Here is a 27,552-nt window from a genome sequence, read left to right as displayed (position 1 = left end):
CCAGATCACACTCTTGCCATCTTCAGGCCAACAAGCTCTTGATTTATGTCCTGAGTCCTACCATATCCTTGTTCTACATGTGCTACCCTTATGTCAAGCTCTTGTTCCTATTTTGTTCTCACATCTCTCACTCTGAAGTCCTGTGGTCATCTGGACCTACTTGCAGGCTATACTGTCTGTCAGTCTCTGCCCCTCTAATAACCGGCTGTTTCTCCACTTAGACCCAGAAACTAAAGCCTACAAGTTTTTTGCTTCTATCCTGATCTTACCCTGCCACCCAGAGGGCTATAAGCTTCAGCTTCAATCCTATAGGTTATAAGCTCCTGATACAATTCCAATCGGACTTGTCACATTTTGCTCCACAAGATTCTGCTTCACCTTTTCGAGATCTACCACATCCTCACTGTACTCCAGCCAGCATAATGGCACCAAGCCCCTATTCTTCTTATGTCTTCCATGCTGAGGGCTACAATTCTTTTATCCATCTGGATCCTACTATCAATCCAAAATTGAAGCCCACATGCCTCTGAATCCATCCAGGTCTTACTCCTGACATACTTTAGGAATATAATCTCCTGGTGCCTTCCATAGTCCATTCTTTCCATTCCCCATCTGGATCCAATGTTAGCCATCCTAAGGACCAGAAAATGAAGCTGCCCCTTCCAGATACTTCTTCATACTCTCAAAAACCTTAAAATTCTGCCACATCTGGACACTCTTACCACCCACAAGCTTCTTTTCCTGCCCTGATCCTACTACTATGCTCCTGAGGTGATAAAATGATCTAATGTGTGCAGAACAAGGGCATTAGAAACCCTGATACTTTCTTTTTAATGTCTGTACTATGAGTAACCTGTCTCTTTAGCCTACAGTATAATGATGCCGTAATACAGATAAGGACACTGTATGCTGCTAAATGAGGAACAGCCAAAAGGATAGCATTGTGTGCAACACACACACACACAAACACACACACACACACACCATCACATTCTCTCAAATGACTCTCAAATGGTCATCAGTGCTTGATTATTACCTCTCTAGATTCCCTGGTGTGTTGTGCACTATGGTCACTAATGGATTTTCTGATGATGGCTAAAGTGAAGGAAAGCACCCACTCAGCCTTTTCTTCTCTTTTTTCATCCCTTCTGTCTTCATCTTGCTCTATTCCCTCTCTTCCCCCCTCTTGCAGCCGTTACCATAATGTGCGTCATCAATAATGCATATCGGTACATTGTTTCAGAAAGACTGCTCTGTGTGTGTGTGTGTGTGTGACAGTACCATGGTTGGTACTTTACAGAGGAGCAGAGGAAACATTCCGTAAATGACATCTGTGTGGCCATAAAAGGCAAACTGTTGTGGGCCAGCTACAATTTATTCTGTGTGTGTGTGTGTGTGTGTGGACTATCTGTATCCATCTCTATTAGTTTGTGTAACTAGCACACTAGCACACTGGTGAAGGCTGTGCATGTTTTCTATACTCACGAGGTCTGTGTGTGTGTGTGTGTGTGTGTTGATAAAGCAGCTGGTTTATCTCTCTATCAAGCCACAGTCATTTTGCCTGCACTCCTCAAGTTCATGTTGCTATCATGTCTCCTAATTTTAGCAATTTGGATATTTAGATCTCTCCTAACAAGCCATTTATAAGCAGGAAAGGGGAAATGAGAATTAGATCTCACATCCTGAAGTTATTTGAACACCTTTATCATAGTAAACTCCACTGAAATATGAATCTAAGTGGACGATTCAAATTTCCGTTCGTCTACAGACAGTACAGCCTGCAGAGAGTAAAAAAGACACAAATTGGTGCTGATGCTCACCACAACCTCTGGACCCTGCCTGATTCATCCTGATGCTCTACATTATTTGGAGCTTCTTCTCACCCTTGCTTCAGTGTTTAATTTCACCTGGATGCTGAAGATTTGACACCCAGAAAAGGACAGGATCTGTTTTAAGTCTGGTTCCTTTCATGGTTTCATCCTCATGTCATCTCGGGGAGTTTTTCCTCACCAATGTTGCCCCTGGCTTGTTCATGGCTATGGCTTGGATTAAAATCGACATCCAGATTTCCATAAAGCTGCTTTCATAATCCTCATTGTTAAAGATACCACACTAATAAAAGTTAAATGTGTTGCAGTTTATTATTTTTAATGAAGATAAACTAACAATCTGAGTAACCATGTTCACTTAAATGGATAAAGATTTTGGAACGCACACAAATTTATGTTTGGTAGTAATTACTTCATTTTCTTTTATTAATTTAAAACCTAATGCTTTCACAAAGCAAAACTATATAACACCTGAGGTAAAAGTTTAAAATGAGGGCCTCGTGTGTGCTTATGTAGTATTTTGGCTCGAGGCGAGGGAGTTCCTTTGAGATACACACGCATGGGTGCGTTATAGGCTTATCAGATCCTCTGAAACACGACGAATCGCAAGCTCTGGGCAACGGAATGCCGTTTTGTTTTGTTTTGTTTTTCTCGCTGCAGTTTCGCTGCAACCGTCGTGATCTGGACTCTACTGTACTGTAGTGTGTTTTTACAAACACCTGATTTGCACACCTGAAAGTCAGCACAAAAAGGCGCACCTGAACATGGCTTCCGGATGATCAGAGATCAGAAACGGACACTAATAATTATACGGTCATCAATTTGGTCAAAGTGTCCAGTTTTGACACATCCCTTTAGTTTTGACTAACCTGACATTAATCACTGTCCTGAAAAAACAGGTGTTGCCGGGATGGCTTCCAGCGTCACCTTGTTAAAATGTCACTTCTGGCTGTTTCTCAGTTTGTTGTAGTATCCCTCAGGTTCTGTTTAGAGATATTTCAATGAACCAGGCAAAATGATCAGGTTTTACAGCAGATGATGTTTGGACAAATTTTGTATTTAGCTGTACATTTTAAAATAGCACACTCACCCGTTGTAGCTAGTACTAGCTATCTAACAAGCCTAGCATGTTCTCTAGATGAGATTTATTAGGGTCACCAATGCAAATGGCAGAAAATCGTTCGAGATATTGAGCTCATTGCACACATAAGTTTCAGCAATGGTTCAGGAAAAAAAATAGTAAATTTGATTCAAAGACAGCATAAGAAAAGAAGAATAAGGCTGATTTCAGTACTGTCTTCTTGGGGTATGTGGTCCTGGAATACACAATGAGGTCGACTGAGGTAGTGTCTGATATCAAATAGATTTTTTGTGGTGTCACTCCAGAACTATGCCAGTTTTATGCATTTAGGTTTTTATGTATTTAGGTTTTCCCTGACATAAAGGTATGAAGGTATACCTAAATAAAAAATTTCCCTTTGTACTCCAAATCACTTAAAACAAAATGAAACTCCTACTGCTAGTTTGCTAGTTTTCTTGTAAATCTAACATTAATTAATTAATCAACAACTTCTGACCTCCTGTGGCATAAATGACTTTACTACATGATATATTTGGTCCAGGTCCATGACTTCCATGCCTGAAGTGGTCTGCGTTCAGGCATCCAGACATCTAGGAGACCAAGAAAATCAACTTTGAGCCCTTTTTACAACTGTGAAAATAGATCCAAGGAAAACATTCGCTCAAACCCATTTCCCATATTTCTATAATTTATTGCACCCGTGGCAGTGAAAGCCCAAGAGCGCTAACCCTCACCTTCTGTTCAGCATCAAAACATGACACGTTTTAATCACCACACTGATGACCCTGTTCAGATCCCTGCTCAGATGTTTGTCCTCAGGGTGGAATTTGCATGCTTCAAGCTCAGACGTATTGTGCTCTGTTTCCATACAATGATCTTTTTCTCAGCAGAGAAGAACGGCAATGGATTGTTTTGCTGATCATTCATCAGCGTTGGGGTTTCAGGATTCACTTGTGCATTTATTTACAAACAGAGTAAATATAACCATGACTTAACAGCATTATGTGGAAGATTTCTTGCCAGAGCGAAAAACAATAGTAAAAAACACCTTTAAAAGGCACGAAAGTCGTTGGATTTCATTAACAACATGAAGAAAATGTTACACGCTGAAAAGAAAAGCATTTCTTGCGAAATATTCACTGCAAATAATTACAAGAGCATTTCTTTTTAAGAATTAAATGCAGACTTTGGTTAGAACTGAAGTGTAGTCATGCTACACTGAAATGTAATTTCACTGTCCAATCACAGCCTTAAGTCATTCTCGGGGACTTTGCTCTAATCCCTGAAAGAATTGCTTTCCAGATTTCTAGTTTGTTATTGGTTATTGCATTCCTACTGAACTTGTGCTGTAAAAATGAAATAAATACATTTTAAAAATACAATTTTTTCCTATATGACTACAGCCAAACTTATTAATACCTTCCAAAGAGGCGTGGCATAAATTTGGACGGCGAGATTGAAAAATCTTTTCACATCACCACAACAAATTTCCCAACGGCGGCTAGCTTTCTAGTACATTAGAAACACTTGTTTACATTAGAAACACACTGGGAATTTTTTTAGGCCCTAAAACTAAAACAATTGATAAAGATAGTGCTGATAAATCTGGAAGAGAAATATTCAGCTTTAATATAGCTAACATTAATAAAGCTTTAGTTTGCGTCTTTTCTTCAGTATTTTACAAGCCAAAGAAGTGAAAAAAAAATAGTGGTGACTGTGTATGCTCATGTTTGTGATCAAAAGGCATAACAAAACAAAAAAGAATGGAAATTTCAGGGTTTAAGAGTTTTTTAGGTAAAGGATCAGTTCAGGAGGTTTAAGTGGCATAATTTTCAAAAATTTAAGAAAGATGGAAGTATTTAAAATATTATATCCTGAATTATATATTATTATAATCATATATAATATAATATATAATATTATAAATATAATTATATATTTCTGTAATGTAAGGGAGAAACACAAGAACAGGTGTACAGACTCAGGTAACACAACAAGATCAAAAGAAAAGCACATGAAGTAACCTGGAAAGTAATAGAAATGTTATTTTAGATCAGCTGAGTTCACTGTGTACTCACTGTCGAGGCACGGCTGACACACTGTTTGCGAGTCTCCACACGGCTGGACCATGCCCTCGCCCGGTGGACACTGTGTGCAGCACTCGCCATACGTGGTGTATGCTCCTGATTTACACACTTCCCGAGCCGAGAACACACCCACCTTCACACAAACACAGAGAAGGAAGACGAGTTACTGTACAGACATCCTTATATTGTGCTCAAGATTCTTTCCAGTTGAACAAACACAAACAACAACATACAAGCGTAGCAGTATATTTATGCTAGCAACAGAAGTGGTTAAAAAGTTCTGAAAAAAAGTACGATTGCTCATCAAAATCAACGTTCTGGTGAAAGTTGAAGTCTGGCTTCAAATTAAATTAGAAAAAGAAAAAAATGCATTAACTCATATAGAGTATGAAAAACAAATCATTCTTGATGGTAAATTAGTGCCTCTTTCACCAAGGAATATGATAAAAATTTAGCTTAGGCTAGTTAAAAACAGCTTTATTCCTTATCTCCCACATATAATCAATCTGACCAAGCTAGCTAAATTCCAATAGCAAGTTGACACAGAGTACAGTGTACTGTTACTTTCCACCTCTGGCTAACAACCACTGAGGTTCATTACTTTAGGAAAAGCAACATATTTTCATCATGTACTTACAGTAACACAAGCACCCTACAGCCCTAAGCATGGTTTTAAGAAAATAGTGATAGCATGCCTTGTGGAAAAAAACACAAGCTAGCACTAGCACTAGTGTTCCTTTGCTATATGTCTCAAGGCAGCCTTCCAGGTGAGTTTTTCTCTTGTCCTTTTATATATGTTGGCGGGATGTCCCCTTCTTGGTGATCACTGTGGTGTTCCAGTTTTTGTATTTGTCCATGACCTTTATGGTAATCCACGGTACATCTAATGTTTTGGAAATTCTTTTAAACTCCTATCCTGACTGATATGCCTTTCAGATACTATGCATGCTTTTTAAGATCTAATGTAGTTGGATGAAACCAAGAAGATGTGAAGGCAATCCTGTAGAAACAGCTGATCTTTATTTGGGGTTAATCAGAATCATTTCACTGATAGCAGCTGGATGATAACTACATCTGGAAATGAGATTTAATGTGAGTTTATTTTAGCTGTGATAGATGCACACTTTCCGATCTCATCTAGTCCTCAGGGGTCTCACAAGGCTTCATTCCTGGATCCTATCTACCACTAATCTATTCAATGGTAATTTCACTGTTGGCATTAACCATAGGCCACTGTGCTCCACTATGAATGTTAAAAGCACATCCATCAAAGCAGGACGAATGAAACGTAGCAGGTTTTATGCAGTGAAAATATTTTTGAACACATTCCAGCAAAGAGACTTTTTCCCATAAAGAAAATGACTAACCCCATGACCTCTGTTCTATTATTTACGAACCTACAAATCATTCCGGTAATGATTATCATTATTACTTTCTAAGGTTTAATTAGAAAATGACTAGCATATAAAGAAAGTACTCAGAGCTCCTCATTTCTTTGTTGTCTGAGATTAGTGCTTTTAGACAGGATACTATTGAGATATACAAACAAAAAAACATCACCATGAACATTCAGCTGTCAACATATTCTTCAAAACAACCTGCTTTTCTCTTGTTCTTGGAAAACCACTAAGGGAAATGTTTTATTAATTTATGACAGCTATATTTTTAATGTACTCGGATAGATTTCAGTACTGTAGTGATTCTTTTTAACTATTTGGCAAAGAAATGCAAAAACAAAGAAGCGTGGGAATCTCTGAGAGTCCATATACAGGTCACGGCCCACTATTAGTGTGTCTGTCTAACCCTGGTTTTTTTTTTTTTTTTGTTTTGTTTTTGTTGTCTTTTTTTCCTCAACTTTGTGACTGCTAGATACAAGCCACTGAATTATACATATGACCCATTCCATTAATTTTAAAACTTGAAAACTTGATACTTGAAGTTCTTTGTCTTATGTATACTACAAAAAGCTAGTAAACTAGCTTACACTTCACTTAAACTATACTAGGAAAAGCTTGTATAAAAAAGTAAACTCTAAATACATTTACTGTATACTTAGAAAGCTAAGTAACTAGTATACTTGTCATAAACTAAAAAGTAAACTAAAAGTTTTTTCTGTAAACTGAAAGAATATACCAAGTGTCAAATTATATTTTCAGTGTACTTAGAAATCTACACAGCTAGTATACTATCTTGCCACTGAGTGTACTTTTCAAGTGTACTTGTTATTTAGTTTTCTTCTTTTTTAGTACAATGAACTGGTAATATACTCAACACTTAATGTACTTACCCATTCATTATTCTTAAAAAATGCACTGTTCAAACTGTAAACTAGAAGTATGCTTGGGAAAAGCAATAAAAAACACATTAACAACACAAAGAAAGTGTTACACACTGAAATGCAAAGAATGTATTGCAATACCTCATTGCAAACAATCACAAAGGAATTGAATACTAATTTTGTTCAGAAGGGAAATGTAGTCAAGCTACACTGAAACACAAAGCCCTAAGTCATACTTGGGGGTGTGGCTGAAATCAGGGAAGAGCAAAAATCGTTTTCACACCAGGAGGTGACTCTGTCCATATAAAACACCCTTTATAGTTTGTTAACTTGTAATTTGTCTTCTTGACACTTAATAAACTTCAAATAAATGTATAGTTAATATACTAGCTATAAACCTCTCTTCAAGTAAAAAATAGTATAGTAGCAGCAAACTGAAAGTATGCTTGACACTTAGTGTACTTCTACTAAAGTATACTTAGACAACATAGGATACTAGCAGCAAACTGAATATACTTGACACTTATTGTACCTTTCCTCATATAAACGCCGAAAAGATCGTACAACAGTAGCAAACTGAAAGTATCTTTAATATTTAGTGTACATCTACGCTAGTAAACTTTGAAAAGACAGCATACTAGCATCAGTCAAACTGAAAGTATACTTAACATTTAGTGTATTTCCACTAACAAATACTTGATTGAAATGGTGTATTTCTCTTCGATTATAATAAAATACAAAATATTGTATTTTCAATATTATACTAGCTGTAATCTGAAAGTATACTTGACACTTAATGTTGTTCTATTGAAGTATGCTTAGAAAACAGAGCATGCCAGCATTAAACTGAAAGGGTACTATACATATAGTTCACTTACACTTACTTGTATGAGTTAGTTTAAATAAATTGAACATATATTTAACACTTAATCTACTTCCTTTCATGTATACCGTACTTAGAAATCATAAATCAACTAAGCCATTCATTGGACTACTTCTTACTCATATTTTTAAGTAATATAGTTAAAGTAGTGTATTACTAAATTCCTAGCTTAAATTTGAGAATGTTCCCTATAGTTCTCTATTGCATAGTTGAGGTAGAGTAACACACTGCAGTAAAGTGCAGATCTAGCCTGTAAGAGTTCTATTTTGTATATGAAATTACGATCCAACGAGGAATGCCAGTAACTGACGACGAAGATTAATGATGTAGATAACTGTCGACAAGTGCTTGAGTGAAAGGTGACAAGTGGCCCCTTTTGGTTCAGGTGAGTGGAATTTTTTACTGAGAGTGAAAAGAGATAAAAACAAGTGTAGCACTTCCTCCAGGCATGTTCGAGTCAGCTGGATAAACCGCAGTGAGAAGCTAAAAAGGTACTTTTACCCAAGTTTGCATTCTTCGCATTTCTAGCCTCGAGCCCTGCTCGAGCCCTCTGGCGATTACTCCAAGCTTAACCGACAATCTAAAACTACCAAGTCACATGCAGTAAGTACTGCTTTTTATTCTCAGGGAACTAGAACAAGGTCAAAAATATGAGTTTCTTTAGAGAGACCTGTGTTTTCGCCCACTCTGTCTGAGGACAGTGTAACTGCATGCAAAATGTTTGCTCTTACATATTTTCAACTCACATTCCCAAAAAGAGACGTATGAAAAAACAAATAAGACTTTTAATTAGCATGCAAAAGAAATGAATGTGGAGCAAGAGATATCTGGCCATGACACTCTTCTGAGCATCTCCTGACCTACGAATGTTTTCTGTACTAGTTGCATACTTACATACATACATGAAACCAATTACTACACCCTTCTTTTTATTCTTTGTTAATGAGTAAAAAAAAAAAAACAAGGGACTGAACGCATTATGCTGAGTGCGGAACTGTCTTAATCCCTGCACTCAATTTCACCTCGTTCTTTAATGTCTGTTGAAAACAAACAAATCTGTCACTAGGTATTACACATGCACCCGCCTTGCCCCTGAGCCAACCTAAACTTCTCATGCGCACAGACACACACGTAATGACATGCATACAACCACCCAGACAAAATAAATAACTTTTAAAACAAACCTGCTTACAAACCCAAATATAGTGTGAAATGGGAGGAACGTCACTGTTATGTTTTTAGGAAACACATTTCTTCTGTGGCATAATCACGTCAGGGCAAAAAAATGTTCAAATAAAAATGAAATAAAAATGTTCAAATAAACATTTGAAAAAAGGTTTTATTGTTCAAGCATGCTGAAAACGGCCACATGTTGAAAATATGTGGACAATTTCTTGCACTTATCTCTAATTCTGCCAGGTCTTATTGTAACCCTGTGCCAGAGGGACCTACCCTGGAACTAGGGGGTAAAATAGACAGGGAAATGTCTAGAGGTCAGATTCCACCAAAAAAAGGCAACATGAGTGGATCGGTGTAGTTCCACCACACACAGGGGCCATAATACATCTACTGGTGCTTGCTAGCAGGGAATTTGGAGCTCTTTTAAGAAATCACAAAAGATACCAAGCCAAGAGCTCGGAAATACCATTGCCATTGTCTTGCTGACGTTTTGTCTTGTCCACATCAGACACCTGACCATCACACTTTGTGTTGAATCATTCCAGATGCAAACTTCCCTTCCCTTCATTCAGCCACAAAAGCACTAGTGAGATCGGACACTGATGTTGGGTGAGCAGGCCTGGGGTGCAATCAGTGGTCCAGTTCATCCCAAAAATGTTCAGTTTGGTTGAGGTCTCTGTGCAGGACACTCGAGTTCTGTCACTTGTACTTTGTGCCTCTTAGTTTCAGGGCTTAGTTCATGTGCTTAACTAGCTTTATGTTAGTACTATAAATTAGCCTTTTTAGCCTAGTCACTGAGGTTTCCAGGCCACAACATTTCACTGAGAAGCACACTAGAGCACTGAAGACTTGTCACAGGACATATGACTTGCACAAACTTAAAATCCCAACAAGTCCTACCATTTTTAGTCTTAGTTTTCATTACTACTTCTGACTTGCTAAGATGTTCAACTGATTTGCAATTCTGAGCTTTCTCTCTACTTTTTTAGCAAGTTTTAGCAAGTCATTTTCGTTTATTCATTCAAGACTAAATTGTAACTTCTAACTGAAGCCTGCATTTTGCTGACACTGAAATTTCTGTTTGTCGCTTCTTTAAATTCCATTTTTTGCCTGCATCTGTCTTGCAGCTTTTCTCTCCCCTTATCCAAAACACACACACACAGATCTTAACATATGAGAATCATTCATTCCAGTTGCTTCATGGGCATCTTGGACACAGATGATTCAGGCTCACTCCTGTCGCAAAAAGTTTTCAATGTGTACAAACATTTTTAGAAATGCATAAATCATAGATATGAAGGTCATCTAACAGGTTTTAATGGCCTGTCACAATAAAATGCCACAGATTTGTTTAGTATTAAAGAAACACACAACCAAGTTGGCATTTAATTATTTAAAAACGTACTTGAGAATCATCTTTCTGTAATTAAAATAACATTTCAGTTTCCCTGCCTAAAATCAACTAATTATGCCTGCTTGAATCAGATTTGATGATTTAATGAATTTATGCATGTGTCCTTCGAATATAGTAAACAGTTTCTCATTGTCTTACCTTTTTCTAAGGACCACATGTTCCTGTTTTTTTAAGGCTCACAAGGTTCTCCCACTGTCTTGGGAACAACAAACTCCTGAGTCTATCCAGATCCTAGAGTTAGCCCTTCATTTTTAGGCTTTCATTTCCTTCTGAGGTCCACAGGATCCCACTTCCCTCCTAAAGAACTCAAGCTCTTCGTTTCAGCCTAAGGATCTAAATCTCCAACCTTAATCATGACAATCTCAATCTCTTATGTCTATCATTAGGATCAGCAGCTGCTATTGCTGACACCCCAAGAATCAAAGGCATTTACTTATATTTTCAGATGTACAAGCAACATATAGCAACTATCTTAGGACCTTCTACTTAAATTTGGTTACTTGCAAGCTCTTTACTCCATCCTAGTGTTCACAAGGTCCTAATGCTATCCTGAAGATCAGAAACTCTTACTTCTATTGTGAGGTTCACAGGTATTTACTTCCATTACAAGCTTCTCCTATAATCCAGAGGCCTCCTAAACTGGCAATCTTAAACTTCACAAACTCCTATTCCTGACATTTTGACATTTAAGCTTACCATCCTCGTCCACAGGATCCTGAGGATCACAAGCTCTTGCATCTAACCTGAGGTTCATGACCTCCTATTTTCTTCTCAGTGACCACAAGTTCCAGCTTCTTTAATGTGAATCCACAAACTTTGGCTCCAATCCAGATCCTGTTCCACTACCTGGAGAATAATTTTCATGTCATGCTACAAGCTCCTGCACCCACATTAATGATTGAGGGTTGATGGTGAACGTAACACCTTTACCTTCTAACTGGTATTTATAGATGTCAAAACTCCTGACTATTGGCCTGAGGGGGAAATAACTCCATCTTGGTTCCTTGCTAAACTGGTTAAAAACTGGTGGACTGAATGAAATTTGCTGTCTCTTATAATACCAGTGGTTGTTATTTTGCAACATTAGTGTACCGTCACAAAAAGGAAACACTGATGGTACGGGAAGCTTCCATCAGAGGTGACTTTCATATGAAAGCACTTAGCCTTTTTAACCCTACATCCATCAGCACTAGCTTAACATGCTGCAATAACCTCCCTGCACTTCTCAAACAGAGTGTGTGAGTGCTGTCAATAATACACTCTGATGTTAAGTATTCCGGTGAATACATTATTTTACCTCAGGCCAAGATGCTAGCTAGAAGATATTCCAAGACATATGCAAAGAAGAAGAAGAGGAAAATGTGATCAAGGAAATGTGATAATTCCAGGCAGAATTTGGCTTTTTTTGGTTTTGTGTTTTTTTGTTTTGTTTTGTTTTGTTTGCCCCAAGGATCCCTTCAGGCCCATATTTAATACATAATATATGTATAGACATAGATCTAGGGCACCAGCTACGACAAATAGCTAAGAGAGTAAACAGATGCTAGCACAAACTCTAGGTAGCTAAAACACATGGCTAAGCCACATGCAATAGGACAGATGATCAAACAGAGGCACAGGGACGAACAGCGATTAGAAATGGTTAGGACAGGACAGGTCTATTACAGTAGATTCTGTCCATCTATTTTCTCTACCACTTATCCTACACAGGGTCACAGGGAACCTGGTCAGGGTGCTAAGCCATCACAGGGCACAATCACATGCCATGGCCAATTTTAGTAATACCAGTTAGCCTACCACTTATGTCTTGGGACTGTGGAGGAAACCAGAGTAACTAAAGCATGGTGAGAACACACATACTCTGCACACATAGGGTAAGGCAGGTATTGAACCCACAACACCAGAGATGCAAAACAAATGTGCTAATCATGATGCCACTGTCCCTCCAGGAATTCATCGCAAAAATAAACAAAAGTTCTATATTCATAGGAGCCTGCAATGTTTCTAAATTTCCACAGATTTGGGCCACAATGTGCCATGTGATGTCATCACAACATATATTCATGCAAAGCCCTCTTTGATTCATGTGCATCAGACATGAGTGCAGCTATCATGGAAAGTAATTACATATGTTTCTTAACTGGTAGAAGCTTAAAAGAAGAATCCTGTGCTTCCACAAAAACTGGAAGAAAACGCATGACAAAATTTAAACAAATTATCTGCAGTCACAAAAAACCTCCGGGAGGGACTGATTTTTATGAATATGAGCACAATTAAATGAGCACTCATTTTTCATTAGGCTCATTTGGTATTAAAAGTTACAACATTAACAAATTACAAAGTTTACTAAGGTGAAGATAAGAATTAGGGGTGTTAAGATTTGTGCCTTTTTACAATCTCATTTGGATGTAAACGCCAACTGCAGTAAAATTCACAAGAACAGGTCGGATTTTTTATTTGAAAGCTACAAGCCAGAATTTGTTTCTAAGCTGAGTAGTTTATCGGAGCCTGGGTGAAGAGGTGTTTTTATGGGTGTGTCTTTTTAGGCTAATACAGGTACACTCTATTCTGCCACCTCCTGATCACATCTCTATTAGGACCTGTCTCTTCTCTGTGTGCTCTGTTATTATCCCTTCTTTCATCCAACAAAAAAATGGAGAATAAGAATCTCATCCCCAACTCTACTGTGAAACCTCAGTGAACATGATAATGGGAATGGACAGTTTGGAAGAAGTGGTTTTGTGTGGTTTTATTTTCCTCAGCTGAGTAGTTTATTGTGGACTGTTTATTGCAGATGTGCTTTGGTGGGTGTGTATGAGAAAAAAAGAAAAAGAAAAAAGAGGACACAAGATGTATGTAAAGATTTTCCACTAAGTTTCTAATGCTGTACTGAACATGGTGCTATTATAATAAAAGAGAGTGCCATTGTCACTCCATTGTGGTATTTTCCTATACCACCACTGACCCTGAGAACTCCTCTCAAAAAAATGTTACATAAACGTCTCCTGGAGCGAGTGTTCAAAGAGGCCCGTTTTCTTTGTTTAAATACAAAACACACACACACACACACACACACAGTAACTGAGAAGAGTGCAACTTCTACAAGTGACTTCACAAGCCAGGTTTCCACAAAGCCAAGTGAGCATGTGGACTCGGTCCAAGTGCACCTGTTACACATCAGTCTGCAAGGATCTGCATTTCAACACATCTTAGAAAATAGAAAATTACATTTACATTAATAAATAATAATAAGAAGAATAAGAAGAAGAATATTTAACACTGAATAAGGGGGGAAAAAGAAACCCTGGAAAAGTGTGATATGTAGTTTGAAAAGTTTCGTTACAATATACCAATGAAAAAAAATACTCCATGAAAATAAATACATGTTTAAATCCCTTAGAAATTTCTAACAAACTTTATCTAGGCATTAGACACGTTGCGCCCGCTGTGCTTGATCCGGACGCGCGTGCAGCTGCAAGCGCGTCATTCCAGCACGCGCGAGGAAACGACCGTTTTTGCGTCAAACCTGAACACGCAGACACACACACACACACACACATACACACACAAAGCCGAACACTTACCACTCCAAATACTGCCGCGAGCACTACAGTGTACATGTTTGTTAAATTCTTTGCGCGTCCTCTGAATTGCTCGTGCACTCTTCTTAATTAAAACAGATGATTTTAATGTTGTCGATGATAATGATGATGATGATGAATCACTTTTGCACGTGAGGCGTCGACGAGAGCATCACTACGATGTTTTTGGGGTTAGTTAGCGCGCGCTCTTCGCCTTACTTCTCCACTGGCCCCGAGCTCCGTGTCGCGCGCTCATTGATGTCCAAAAGTGAAAAGAAGAGGGTAGAGAAAGACAGAAAGAAAAAGAACAGTGTGAACAGGAAAGTGAGTGAAGAGCGAGTGGAGTGACGGCTCAGGAGACCGAGCGATTGAATAGAGAGGAAATGATCCGGCACTCCTCCTTTCTCTCCTCCTCTCCTCCCCCTTTCTTTTTTTACACACACACACTGTCTCTCTCTCTCTCTTTTCCTGTCAGTCATCCCTCTGTATTCTCTGTTTATCTGTTCTTTCTTTCTCTCTCCCTATAGTCACCTTTCCATCCACTCATTCTGTGTCAGTTTCACATTTTCTCTCTCTCTCTCTTGCCCAATCTGTCCATTTTCTATTCTTCCATCTCATCTCTTCATCCACTTTCTCTCTTGTCTCTTTGTCTCTCTTTCTGTCCCATTATGCCACTTTCTCTTTTCTTGCCTCAAGTGTCTCTTTCTCTCTATCCTATTCTTTTTCTCTCTTACCCCAGTCTCCCCTGTCTTTTTTTATCTCTCCTTCTTTAAATCCTTAATTTCTCAAGTTGTGTGTGTGTGTGTGTGTGTGTGTTTGGGTGTGTTACTCACCGCCCATCAGGTTGTGGCAAGTAGATACACACTGTCATGCTAAAATGCAGCTCTCCTTCATTTCTCCAGCAGAATGTCCAGTGTGTCCAGTGTGTCAGGGTTGGGCAGTCTCAATGGTCATGACCAGTGTGTATTTAGGGTCGGACATCACCTCGTTATACTTTAGCTTGTGTTTGTGTCTTCCAGTGGGTGATGTAGTCTTGTGTATGTAGTGTTGAGATGAGGTCTAACTGTGGATAGTGGACAGTGTTAGTGTGGTTCAGGAGCAGCTAGGTGAGGAGCCTCTTCTCTCTGCTCAGTTCTTGGCATTGCAAAGCTTTGTAAGATTTTTCCTTCTTCTTTTTTCTGTCTCTGTTTTTTACCTTCATCTGTCATTTGTTCCATTTGTCTACCTCCCCCCCCATCTCCTCATTTGTGTGTCCTTTAATTTCTCTGTCTCACCTGTCTATCTCTTTCTGTCTTTCTTTTGCTCTGTCTATCCATTCTCACTCTTCTTTTTTGTCTTTTCTTTTGCTCTTTCTAATTCCGTCTCCTTCTCTGCGTCCCATTCTCATTCTGTTTAGTCTTTGTCTCTCTTTCTGTCCCATTCCTTTTTACTCTTTGGCCTATTTATCTTTCTCATTTTCTGTCTCTCTGTCCACAACACGCCCCCCCCTCTCAATTTTTTCCTTTTCTGTCCTCACACACTTCTGTCTCCATTTTTGTTCCTTTCTCACACTTTTTTTCTGTCCAGTCTTTGTCTTTTGTGGGTGTTTTTCCCTTTTCTTTCTCCTTCATCTCTTTATACATGTCTCTTTTCTTTCTTCCTCTTTCTATAACCTCATTTTTTCACTTTCTTCTCTGTATTTGACTTCTTTGTTCCTCGTTCCTTTTCTCTCAGTTCTTTTTGTGTCTCCTTTTTCCATCACACCTTCTCACTCTTGCTGTTCTTTTTGTCTCTCCTTACTCTTACAGACTGGAGTATTGTGTTTGTAGTGACCAACACAAGGTATGTTTTTCACAAGACAAACGGCTATAACATGAGAAACCTTCATAACAGAGCAGAGCTTGTGAAGTATGACGACTTCACATCACAGGCATCAGTCCATCTCAAACTGAGCAAAATGGACTGAAATAAGACCAATATCTATCAGCTGAGAGCTGCTCCTTTTGGATGTATAATATGATGTAGTAGCTGTGGTGGGACAGAGGCACAGAATGTGGTGATTTCTTCATTTTGTTCATTCACCAAGGATCAATGTGAATCGTGTCAAAATCAGGTGTGAAAATAAAAGAAAAGTCATGGGTAATAATAATAAAAATCACATTGAAATAAAAGAATCATGTAAAAAAAAAAAATCACACAACTAAACAGGATATGAGAAGATAAGAATTTTATTGTACTGTAATGTAAATGTGACAAAAATAAAGGCTGCTTCTTCTCCTGCTTCTAAATGAATCATACATAAAAGTCACAAAGAAATAAACAAATCATGTGTGAAAAAAATATAATGTAAAATTGAGGGGGGAAAAATTACATGAGGAAAAAAAAAATCACATGGAGGAATAAATCACATGCTGAAATTAGGTGTGAAAATAAATTAATAATGTCTAAAAAATAGTGTGGAAGCAATTGACTTATTTTTTTTTTTAAATGGAGGACTGAATGAATTGTGTCAAAATCACACAACTAATTTAATCGTGTCAAATCTGGTGTGAAAAAATTGAAAACTGTGTTAAAAATAATAATAATATTAAAAATAAAATTAAAAAACAGAGAACAAAATGGACCATGTAAAAATAAATGAACATTGTAAAAAAAAAAAAAAAAAAAACCTGTGGAAATAAAGTGAATCCTGTAAAAAAAAATCAATGAATCATCTATATAAATTGCATGTGAAAGTTATACAGCCTTGCCATAGACTATATGAGAGCTGAATCCCAAATGCACTGCTGTTCAACATACCATGGATATAAAAAGTCTCCACACCCTGTTAAAATGACAGGTTTTTGTGTAAAAAGAAAACAAAAAAGAAGTGAAATTCTGTCAGAACCTATTTTTTCACATTTCTTGTGAAATTGCACCCTAGATAAATCAAGTGACAAACATCCAGAGGAAGAAAAACTAAAACCTTCAACAAAAAAAACCTGATTTGTATAACTGTGCCCTTTTATAATTGGAAATGTGTTCAGAATCAACCAATCACCTTCATCAAACCATGTGCCATCAGTTGAAATGACTGATCAACCCCAAATAAAGTACAGCTGTTCCTATAGGATTTTCTTCTTGGTAACATTCCAACTGGAAAAGATCTCACTGTTGAAAAATATCAATCAGGAGAGAGTTCCAAAGAACACCATGCACCACGGTGAAGCATGGTGGTGACAGAATCAATGCTTTGGGGCTGCCTTTCTTGGAGCTTTAATTAGGGTTCAGGGAATCATGAATAGGTCCAATGTGGCACAAAGGTTTAAGGCTTCTGCTGAAATACTTAGGATAAGGAATTTCACATTTCTTTTTTAATATTAGTGTTTTATAATTTGTCTTGTTTAATTTTTTTTTACATTACTTTTTTTTTTTAAAAGCCACCTTTTGTATCAGGGGTGTGTAGACTTTTTAGATGTACTTTATAGTGCACTATGTATATGTAGAACCCATTGTATTATTCTCTATAATATTTTAATGCATACATAATGTATACCTAGTCCTTAATGCCTCACTAATGGAAGTTTACTGCATCACCTATCGTCCATTACACACATCATTCACGTGTATTGCAAACAGCTATTTATAATGCAAAACAGCACCAACAGGGGTTTAAACTGGATCATGTGACAGTTAGGGCATTATCAGAGGATGTTGAACATCAGAGTGTTCAAATATCTCCATTTCCAAATTAGTGATAGAAATTCTGTCTCTCTTCCGTGAGTCAGATCATTTGGTTCAGCTCACCATTGCCAAACGTTTTTGGAACGTGAGCCTCCTGTGAACTTTTATCTAAAAGATCTGAATTAAAGAGCTGACTCAAAGAGCTGACTCGTTTTTAGGAATGACTCTTCTGTTATATTACAGCAGCTATCAGTAAAAAAAAAAAAAAAAACACACACAATGCAGTTTGTAATGTTGGGAAGAAACTGCAAAGAAAAACAAATCTGTCCTGAAGACTTTCCAGTGGCAGAAAACCTGCTGACTGTTACAAGGCGCTGACAGTGGAGACTCCTTCCATAAACAAACGGAGTCAGAAAACCTCACCAAAAAAATGAGGCAAACAACTAAATTTTGTGTTTAAATTACAACTGCACTACTGTCAGTGCTGCATTTATAGAAATTTAATCTGACCAATCAGAATCCATAATTCAGTAGTGTTGTGGTATCACTGTAACCCTGTACTGTAAATTTAGGAATTTCTAACAGTATTTTCCTGTATTTCCATAAAACACTAACATGCTGTATCTTTTACAAAATAACCGTAATTATACAGCTGTTTTCATCCCAATACAGTATCATACTGTAGAGACATTGTATTCTCGGATTTATTTCAAATTCTAGAAGTTTCTAGGTCTAGCAAATTTTAATTTATTTTATCTTCTCTCCAGGGTTTAATCTGATGGGAACAGGCGTGTTTTCCTGCACTGCAGCCAAAACTGTCTTGTCAGTGGGACTTTAAATAAATAAAATAAATAAAACCTAGAAATAATTATTTAGCCAGTGGTAGTTTTTAAGCTTTTTTCCAGGCCTATGACACAGAATAAATGGACAAAGCAGCGTGAGAAGATAGATTATTATTTTAAATCCGAATAATCTAACGTTTGTGTCTGTGACAAGGATAAATGGACTTTGGAGTGTTTTTTTGTCATTTTAGGCTGAATAATCTGCTGAAGATGCAGAATCCAAGATGTTCTACTAACTACTCATATTTGGAAGAATGTTAAGATTACCGTATTGTTAACTGTTAACTGCAATTTCAATGTTTTTTCACTAAAACAATTACTAACAAAGACCATTTTCTGTTCTCGGCTTCAGTTTTTCCTTTTGAATAATACAAGGGAACGTTGCTTTCTATTTTCTAGTGCCACTGCTTTTATGAAAAATAACAAAAAAATATTTTTTTAATTATTTAATTGATCTGTAATTCAATCTATAAGTACAGTATGGAAATCAGTAATTACAGTATTCCACTGTAAACATACCAAATATTGCTGTAGGCACAATAGTTTAATAGTGTAAAATGACCTGATGTTGTAAATGTTAAACATTGTATTTGGTAATTACAGAAGTAGTTACTGTGAATTTACAGGAAATGGCTGGCAACACAGCTGCCTGTATTTCACTATAAATTTACAACGGAAAGTTTTACAGTGAAGCTCATGCAAAATCTATCCATCTTACCACAGTTCTCTAGTGACTGATACCAATGTGATCTAAGACAAGTAAATAGGTGCAGATAGGGTTGTGTTTCCTCTGATTTGTTTCTCCAACCGTTCTTCTAGTCCATTCCTCTCCTGCACACCATTTACAGGAAAACTGTTTCCAGGCCCAGCTGTAACTGCTTTTCTTCCCCACGTTTTTGGATATTTTTTTTTTATGTTCCTTCTGGCACTTATTGTCCTGTTGTAAATGGCCAACTTTGATAAAGTTTGCCCCAAAGGATTTTTTTGCACTTTTTTATAAGATGCATTCTGGTTCGGGTTATCGGTGAAGCTTTGAAACACTTCTGCAGATACCAGGGCCATAAACATGATATGTATGAGTAGTGATATATATCAAGATATTCATATAGCGTAAGAGTCTTCTTCAGGTTGCCTTCCCTGCATTTCATGCAATGTTTCCGGGATAGACTGGGATCCAACATGACCAACACTAGGATAAAGTGCTTTATTAAAGTGAGCAAAGCAACGTTAAAAGCTCACCTATTGCATGTGTTGTATATCTCTAAATAAAATGAGATGCACTAGTGTGTCATCTAAGGGTGTATTCCCACCTCCCATCCCAATGTTCCTGCACATACAATATTATAAGAACCACACGTTCAATTGCACTTCCATTACAGATCCCCAGAAACCCATTAGGAACAAATGCAAATCTCTGATGTTTCCCATCATGTAATCAGAACTAGCTTAATGGTTTTCATCAGATTTCAAGGTTTCCATCAGGGATTTTCTGATTACTATTAAACACTATCAGAAACAATAGAGCCTCATTAATGGGTGGGTGATAACATTAGAATAAAATTAAATACAGAACACATTCCACTAACACCGGAAACATGTTTATAACGTTTTAAAACCTTCAACATGTTTATTAACCTTTTTCAAAATATTTGGGAGTCGATTGTTAATGGTGATCCGAGCACAGTGAGTTGACTCACTGAAATTACAAAAAACATAGTAAATATAGTGACCTTTCACAGGGGTGTACAGATGTCTTTGCATTAAACAAATAGTCAAAAATGTGTGAGAAAAGTATTCGTTCGGTACTTGTTGTTGAACTCTCTGTTGAATTCACTGGCAACTTGAGGCAGGTTCCTGAATGGCCTGGAAAAAATAGAGACTGCTGTTGCATACGTGCGCCATCTTGTGTTAGAAATAACATGAGAATAACATATACATGTCTTGGGTGCATATAAAAATGAACTATATTGAGGAGAATTCCAGCGCGTTTCATTCATATCATTTAGTCTAAGTTCACTAATAAGAGTCGGCTCTTTCGGCTCTCAAATGACTTACTACAAAATTTCCCCCCTAAACTGGACAGTTGGTGATATTTTGACCTGTGACTGTTCTTCTTATGGGTCAAAGTGTTTCATACTATCTTACTGTACCCTTTAATAAACAAACAAAACTTTGCATTTATGTATAAGTATGCAGATATACTGCCTCATATGCAAACAGCTGAGAGTCAAACACAAGATGATTCACATTATCAAACACCACATATGTTGGGAAAAAAGGATTATAATATTATGTAAGAATAACGCCTCCATCTAGAGAAAAAACAACAAACAGATAGGATATAAAATTATTTTTCATGTATGCAAGTCGGTACTCAATGTTTAACCAAAATAGCCGATTCAAAGAGCCAAACCGTTCAAATGGATGTGGAGTAAAAGGAATATTTTGCAGTGTTAAAAAGCTAAAAGATTTTTACAGGACCGAATGTTTAAAGCTGACATCATACAAAAAAAGTTAAATGTCGAGACAAAGTTTATTACGACTCAGTGTTTAGCTGAGACAGATAAGACGCTATGAACAAGCTAATTTCGCTATTATATTCTGCTGTAATTAGCAATTAGCATCACTTGTTTTAAATCTACAGGGGCTGGACAAAATGTGAACACTGAAGTAATATGTAATATCTCTTTATTAATAAGATGTTGGAGCACTAATTGCATTTAATTCAGCTTCCAAATTTTCAAGAATAGATTCATACAACTTCTGAATATCTTCTAGTGGTGCTCCTCAAACCAAGACTGAAATGGCGATTGTTGCTCTTGGAACACCAACACTAAACGAGGTCCTACGATCTGTCCTCTTCAGAGGTCTGAAAGTCACCCATTTCAACAATGTCTTAAACTAACCACTGCTGAGCACAACTTATTTTAACTTACTTGCATGCAACCTAGACAATATATAACAATGAAAAATAAATAAATATTTTTCCACAGATAATAGTAACCCCTATTACAATGGGTGTTCACATTATTTTGTCCAACCCCTGTATACTTCAACTTGCCTTCTTGTATGTAGACATTATGATTTGGGTGTCATTTATGATATTACATTTACAAATATCTATGTAAAAGTTCAAAAAACAATTTGTGCCTTATTTTTAAAATCAGGTAATGCATATATGCTTCAGTTAATTCACTTAAAATACTAATAAAACCTCTATGGCACTCAGAAAACAGCGTTTACATCTGTCTCAAGCCAATAATTTATCTTGCCTTCAAAAAAAATTAAAACACTAGAAATCTAGAAAATGCGTGAATACATTCGATTGACTGAAACATCCTTTTCCATGAGGCGTCCAATATTGGTTATAAAAAATAACATGCATTTTAGTTTCACTCAGCTCTTTTACATGAACATTTTCACCAATCTAGGAGACTGAAAGTAAAATATATTTTTAAAAAAAAACATTTTAACGAACCATATCTTTTTTAAAGAATGCCTTTGTTCATATCATTAGTATGGATGCTAGTTAGCCACATTTTGTGTTTGCTAATTCTGTGCTTTGGGGGGGGGGGCTTTTTTGCTGGTGAAATGCACTGTTCTCAGCTAATCTGCTAATCTCACTAACTAGCTATCAATTGTAGCAAAAGTAAAGAATAAAAGTAAGCTACGAGTAACTTACATTGTTATACTTTCATCTATTTGGATCTTCTTGCTTTCTATTTGGGAAGGTGTGTGTGTTTTTACAATTCCATTCCAAACCACCAAAGTGCTTTAAAGATAAATGATAATGTCTTCAGAAATTCATCTGGAATAAATCACCTGTCATCCTTAATCTGTGAAGCGAGATTTTATCTTCCGACCTCTTATGAACTCCAGTTGTTGCCAAATGGCCTAAACAATTAGTTTGTGTATGTGCAAGTCTGAGGAACAGACATATGTTCATTACAGAGCTCTTTGTGATTAGCAGACACTTGGCCTCCCATTTAGACAGTGAGGAGAGTGTAACCAAAGTTTACTAGAACAATCATCCTCCTGTGAAACTGCAATGATACATCAGGAAATTAATGACTTTGATACAGAGATACACGTTCTCCCAGTTTGGACTAAACTCTCAGGCTTTTCAGGCCAGCTACACTGAGCTGACATGCATTCTTATTCAGTGAACAGGGATGGATGTTATCCACATCCTATCAGCACAGTCATTACTGAAAAGAAAACCTGACTGCTTAAAATCCCAGAATGGTTCTTATGTTTCACTGAGACCTTTGTCTATTTGAATGTTTACACAGCTTGATTTTAAAAATACTTCATTTTGTTCATTTCTAGTTATTGCAACATACTGTACATTACTTTGCTCACAAAAAGTTACAAAAATTCAAAGCATGCGAGAGTTGCTCAAATTCATGGTCAAAGCTTTTTATACCCATTTCTTAGAGAGACACCAGGAGGATTGTACATCTAGAAAAAACAATAAAAAAACATTTCTTCCTGTACTAGTTGTGTTCATCCAATTAAACACTCTCTATAACCCATCCCTACAGGTATGTATTGGCTTATAGTTGCAGTAAACATAGCTCAAAATAGAGGAGTGCTTGATTATGACAACGCATTGTGTCAACATACCAAAATCAGAGCTCTCGGTGTTTCATTGAGCTCTTTAAGGCTTCACTGGTTAATTATGGCATATTAGCTTCCAAAAACAGGTTCTTCTGAGAGTAAAGAAATAGCATTTCTCAGGTATACATTACAACAGAGGAACATTACATTCCTTCACGTAGCAAATCGGGGTCAAAGCATAGGGTCAGCCACAATCTAGCACCTCTGGAGCACAGAGGATTAAGGGCCTTTGCTCAAGGGCCCAGCAGTAGCAACTTGAAGGTGCTCGGGGCTTGAACCCCCAACCTTCTGATCAGTAACCCAAAGCCTTAACCACTGAGCCTCAACTGCCAATAAACACCAAGTGTTCTGCTGGGGTTAAAAAAAAAAAAAAGTTTCACTATGCACACAAATGCAGGTCAAATCTGTAAACAAGGCAGGAAGGGGAAAAAAGTCAATCTGGAATTTATTCTACATTTACTGCGACGTGTTTGATAACCCCTGCACTAAACTACTTCAGCTCTCCCCCCCCCCCCCCCCCACTGGGAAGTTCAACAGAAGTTGGCACGCAACACAAGCACACTGCAGAAGTTCATGAATTAAAGACAGTCAGTAGAAAGACAAGCCAGCAAGACCTCTTCAGGAATTTGACATTTATTCAGAGCTGTACATTCATCCGAGAAATCCTCCATGAACTCCGGCACAGACGAGGTGAGGCGAGGCAAAAGAGATGAGATGGAATGGTGGAATATCCCTCAGTGCCCCTTGACTAAAAGCAAAACTTTAGTAGTTAGCCAACAAGTAAACGAGACCAAGTAAAAATTGTGCATTTTATAGATTCATTTCTACTTTTTTTAATGTGCAAGTGAAGCCCACAATGTCAAACAAAAACTTCCATCCTGAAGCCTGTATTGGGGATTATTATTATTATTATTATTATTATTATTATTATTATTATTATTATTATTATTATTATTAACTACAAAGTGCTGACACCGAAGATTCCTTCCATAAAATAGGAAACGTTACCTTAAATTTTATACATACACATACTTTAAACATCCACCATATAAGAGCAGCTTGTTGACATTTAGTTACCTTTTCCAATCATCCTGGTTCAACCGTTAAATCCAGAGCCATCCAAATCTCCATCCCATAGCATTGCTTTCACAGGGTGATGGATTAAAGTATGGAACACTGCACAAAACATGCAACTCGATGATTAAAAATATAATAAAAATAAGATGGAACACCATACACAAAAAAAAAAAACGTAACAGGTTTAATCACGTGCATTCTCACCTGGATCTGGATTATCGGCTTGCATTAGGACGACACCCGTGTCTCTTGGATACTCGTGCGCCACTGGGGAACCAAACGCTACAACACAAGAGTGCGTTTATGAAGCTGTGCATGTGTTTACAAAACAGCAAAAATATGTGCACAAATGTGGACAACGCTGGGTTTAAACTTACAGTGAGATATAACTGCAAGGAGGACCGCGAAAACAGGAAGCCTCGTGACGCCCATTATGGCACCTCAGAATAAATATACACACTCACGAGAGAGTTTAAAAAGACAACCAAACGAGCTCCAGCTCGGACAGCACGCTAAATAACAGAGCAGGTCATCATCTCCCCTCACCTGAATTCACCTCACCTGGCCATCGTTAGGAGCAGTGACCAATCAGCACGCGCCTGCCGCCACCTAGCGGTCGTCACGCGCTCATCACACAAAAAAAAAAAAACCCGAAACATTTTTTCTCATGGTTGTTTAACATTTTTCACTTCACTTTAATTAAAAGCGATAAAAATCGATTCAATGCAATGGACTTTATCAAATTTATAAAGAGATTTATTTAAAATAAAACTTTACGATGAAAACATTTTTTTTTTAATTATGTAAAAATGTAAATGAACTATGTGTAAAAAATGATTATGTAATTATGTAATGATTATGTTAATCATGTGGGTAAAATTCCATGTGAAAATAAAAGCATGTGTGCTGTATGCAAACATGTGGGTAACAATAACAAGTCTACAAATCACAGGTGTAAATTTCACGTTTGTGTGACTATCTATATGGTTAAATAATAATAATAATAATAATAATAATAATAATAATGGCACAATCTTCAATTATGACCAGTTTTGGTGACTGCAAAGCTGGATGAAATGAAAAATTTATTTGAATGATGATCTTTGAGATTTGTATTTAATATCAGCAATGTTGGCGACATCTGGTCTCATTGCGATGGTTTTATTGTGGTGCTACAGGAGCTGGAGAGAGCCACAGGTCAAATGGGAGAAACTGTTCACTGGTCACCTCCACCATGGGCACACCACAAAGCTGCTGGTTACGGTAGAATGGAAAAAAGAAAGCAGTTATTGACAAAAAAAATAAGGGTATGTTGGAGACATTTTAGAGAACGTTCTCTAGTCTGATACCACTGTGAAGCATGGGGGTGGTAGCATTGTGCTTTTCATCAGCACTGACTGGGAGAAATGGTCAGGAAGGAGGGTAAGAATGATGGCATTAAATACAGGGCCATCCTCGATGAAAACCAAGTTCTAGTTACTAAGAGACTTGATGCAGAGGTTTACCGGACAAAACCAATTGCCTGAACATGGCCCAGTGCTTTAGAAGCAAAGGCAGGACTTGAAATTTAAAGTTCACTAATGGCTGACAGAACAAGATTTTGGGCAAAAATATCAGGATCTAGATGCATTTGTCCAGACATCTGGCAGTGGGTGCTCATTAGTAACGACACTGATCTATAGACTAGATGGTTGTGAGTTCAACTCTCAGGTGTATTCATTTAAATCTTCAAATGTGTATGAAAAATTCCAATGTCCATATTAGTTCCAGGTTATAGAAAGATTAAATGTTGAAAGTTTCAAGAGGTTGAGGATTTTGCAAGGTGCAGTAGATGCAAACGATCAGAACAAACACAAAACTCGTTTTTAATTCAAGACCATAATGTTACAAAGACAATGTCATCTTGTGAAGCATGAAGGAAACCTGCAGAGCCCTCATCACGCTCGGGGTAATTAATCAGGTTACGTTTGTGGTTTACAGTAAACACGTCACATCCACAGCACTGTTCAACACAAAGGACGAAAAGTCAAACCTGGACATAAACACTATAACAATTACAAGTATTTAGAAATGTTACAAGTGTCTTGATACGAGTGTCCAGATAACGATGGAGAGAAAGCGTAAAGGCTAAGCAAAGACTATGGAAGGAAAAATTGAATGAAATCTGAATCTCTGAAGAAGAAAAAAAACAACAGTCTGATTGTTTAACACTTATGTAGCATGTATGGAAGGAGTCTCCGGTGTCAGCTCTTTGTAACAGCCAGAGGTGAAGCTGTAAGCATACATTTTCCTCAACCTCAGGACAGAAGAGTTTGCACTTGGAGGTTTTTCAGTAACATGAAAAGCTACATTTCTTTGTCTTATTAATTTCAAGCCCACATGACTGTTTCTAGCTGCTATAAATAAAAAGAGAACATTATAAAATATAATGACTTTTAAATAATAAAGAGCAATGTCTTATTAAACTAGTGCATACTGTACCACAGTTATTTGGCATCACTCTTGAACATAATTTAATAGCAATGCTGATTTAAAAAAAATAAATAAATACTTATTGCACCTTTAATTCTCTGTTGTTTATAAAGTCCAAGTCCAAAGCATTTGTTTCTTGCAGCATATCTCACTTTTCATCTTTCTTGTCTTATTTATTTATTTATTTATTTATTTATTTATTTATTTATTTATGCTTTCTTGTTTTTGCAGAGATCCAGACAGGGACAAGCCAAGGGTTAATAAGAATGAAAAAAAATAGTTATTGCACCTTTCATGTGTCCTGTACATCTCTTTATAAGCTTGCAGACTTAAGTGTCTGTTTCTTACAGAGTATCTGACTTTTTTCTGATCTTTTGTGTGTTCTAGCAGTGATCCAGACAGGGACAAGCCAAGGTGTGATGAGAAGGAAAAAAAACACTTATAGCACCTTTAATGTGTCCTCTGTCTGTTTATGAGGGCAGAGACCTAGTTGTGTGTATGTCAATTAAGTCTGTTTAGAAGCTACGAGGCCTTCGTTCTTGACCATGATTTTACAGCAAAAATGCT

General features: G+C 37.2%; 1 protein-coding gene and 1 long non-coding RNA gene across 2 annotated transcripts in view; both read right to left on the bottom strand.

Moving 5' to 3' along the window:
- Nucleotides 1-14,715, bottom strand: part of ngfrb (nerve growth factor receptor b) — a 32,148-nt gene extending 17,433 nt beyond the window's left edge. Inside the window, exons 1-2 of the mRNA XM_058407157.1 lie at nt 14,336-14,715; nt 4,989-5,130 (exon numbers count right to left, since the gene is read on the bottom strand). Coding sequence (XP_058263140.1) covers nt 4,989-5,130; nt 14,336-14,371 — 178 coding nt within the window. The 5' untranslated portion in view covers nt 14,372-14,715. The remainder of the gene's footprint in view (nt 1-4,988; nt 5,131-14,335) is intronic.
- A 9,266-nt stretch (nt 14,716-23,981) lies between these two features.
- LOC131363903 (uncharacterized) lies at nt 23,982-25,078 on the bottom strand. Its single transcript, XR_009206397.1, has 4 exons — nt 24,891-25,078; nt 24,718-24,795; nt 24,514-24,612; nt 23,982-24,184 (listed from the first exon to the last, which is right to left on the bottom strand). It is a non-coding gene; the product is annotated as an uncharacterized LOC131363903 (long non-coding RNA).
- Between the last annotated feature and the right edge of the window lie 2,474 nt (nt 25,079-27,552).

This window comes from Hemibagrus wyckioides, linkage group LG13 (genome assembly GCF_019097595.1).
Source record: "Hemibagrus wyckioides isolate EC202008001 linkage group LG13, SWU_Hwy_1.0, whole genome shotgun sequence".
In the NCBI taxonomy this organism is placed as follows: Eukaryota; Metazoa; Chordata; class Actinopteri; order Siluriformes; family Bagridae; genus Hemibagrus; species Hemibagrus wyckioides.
Note: the sequence above shows the minus strand (reverse complement) of the source record. Positions and strands in the feature narration are given on the sequence as shown.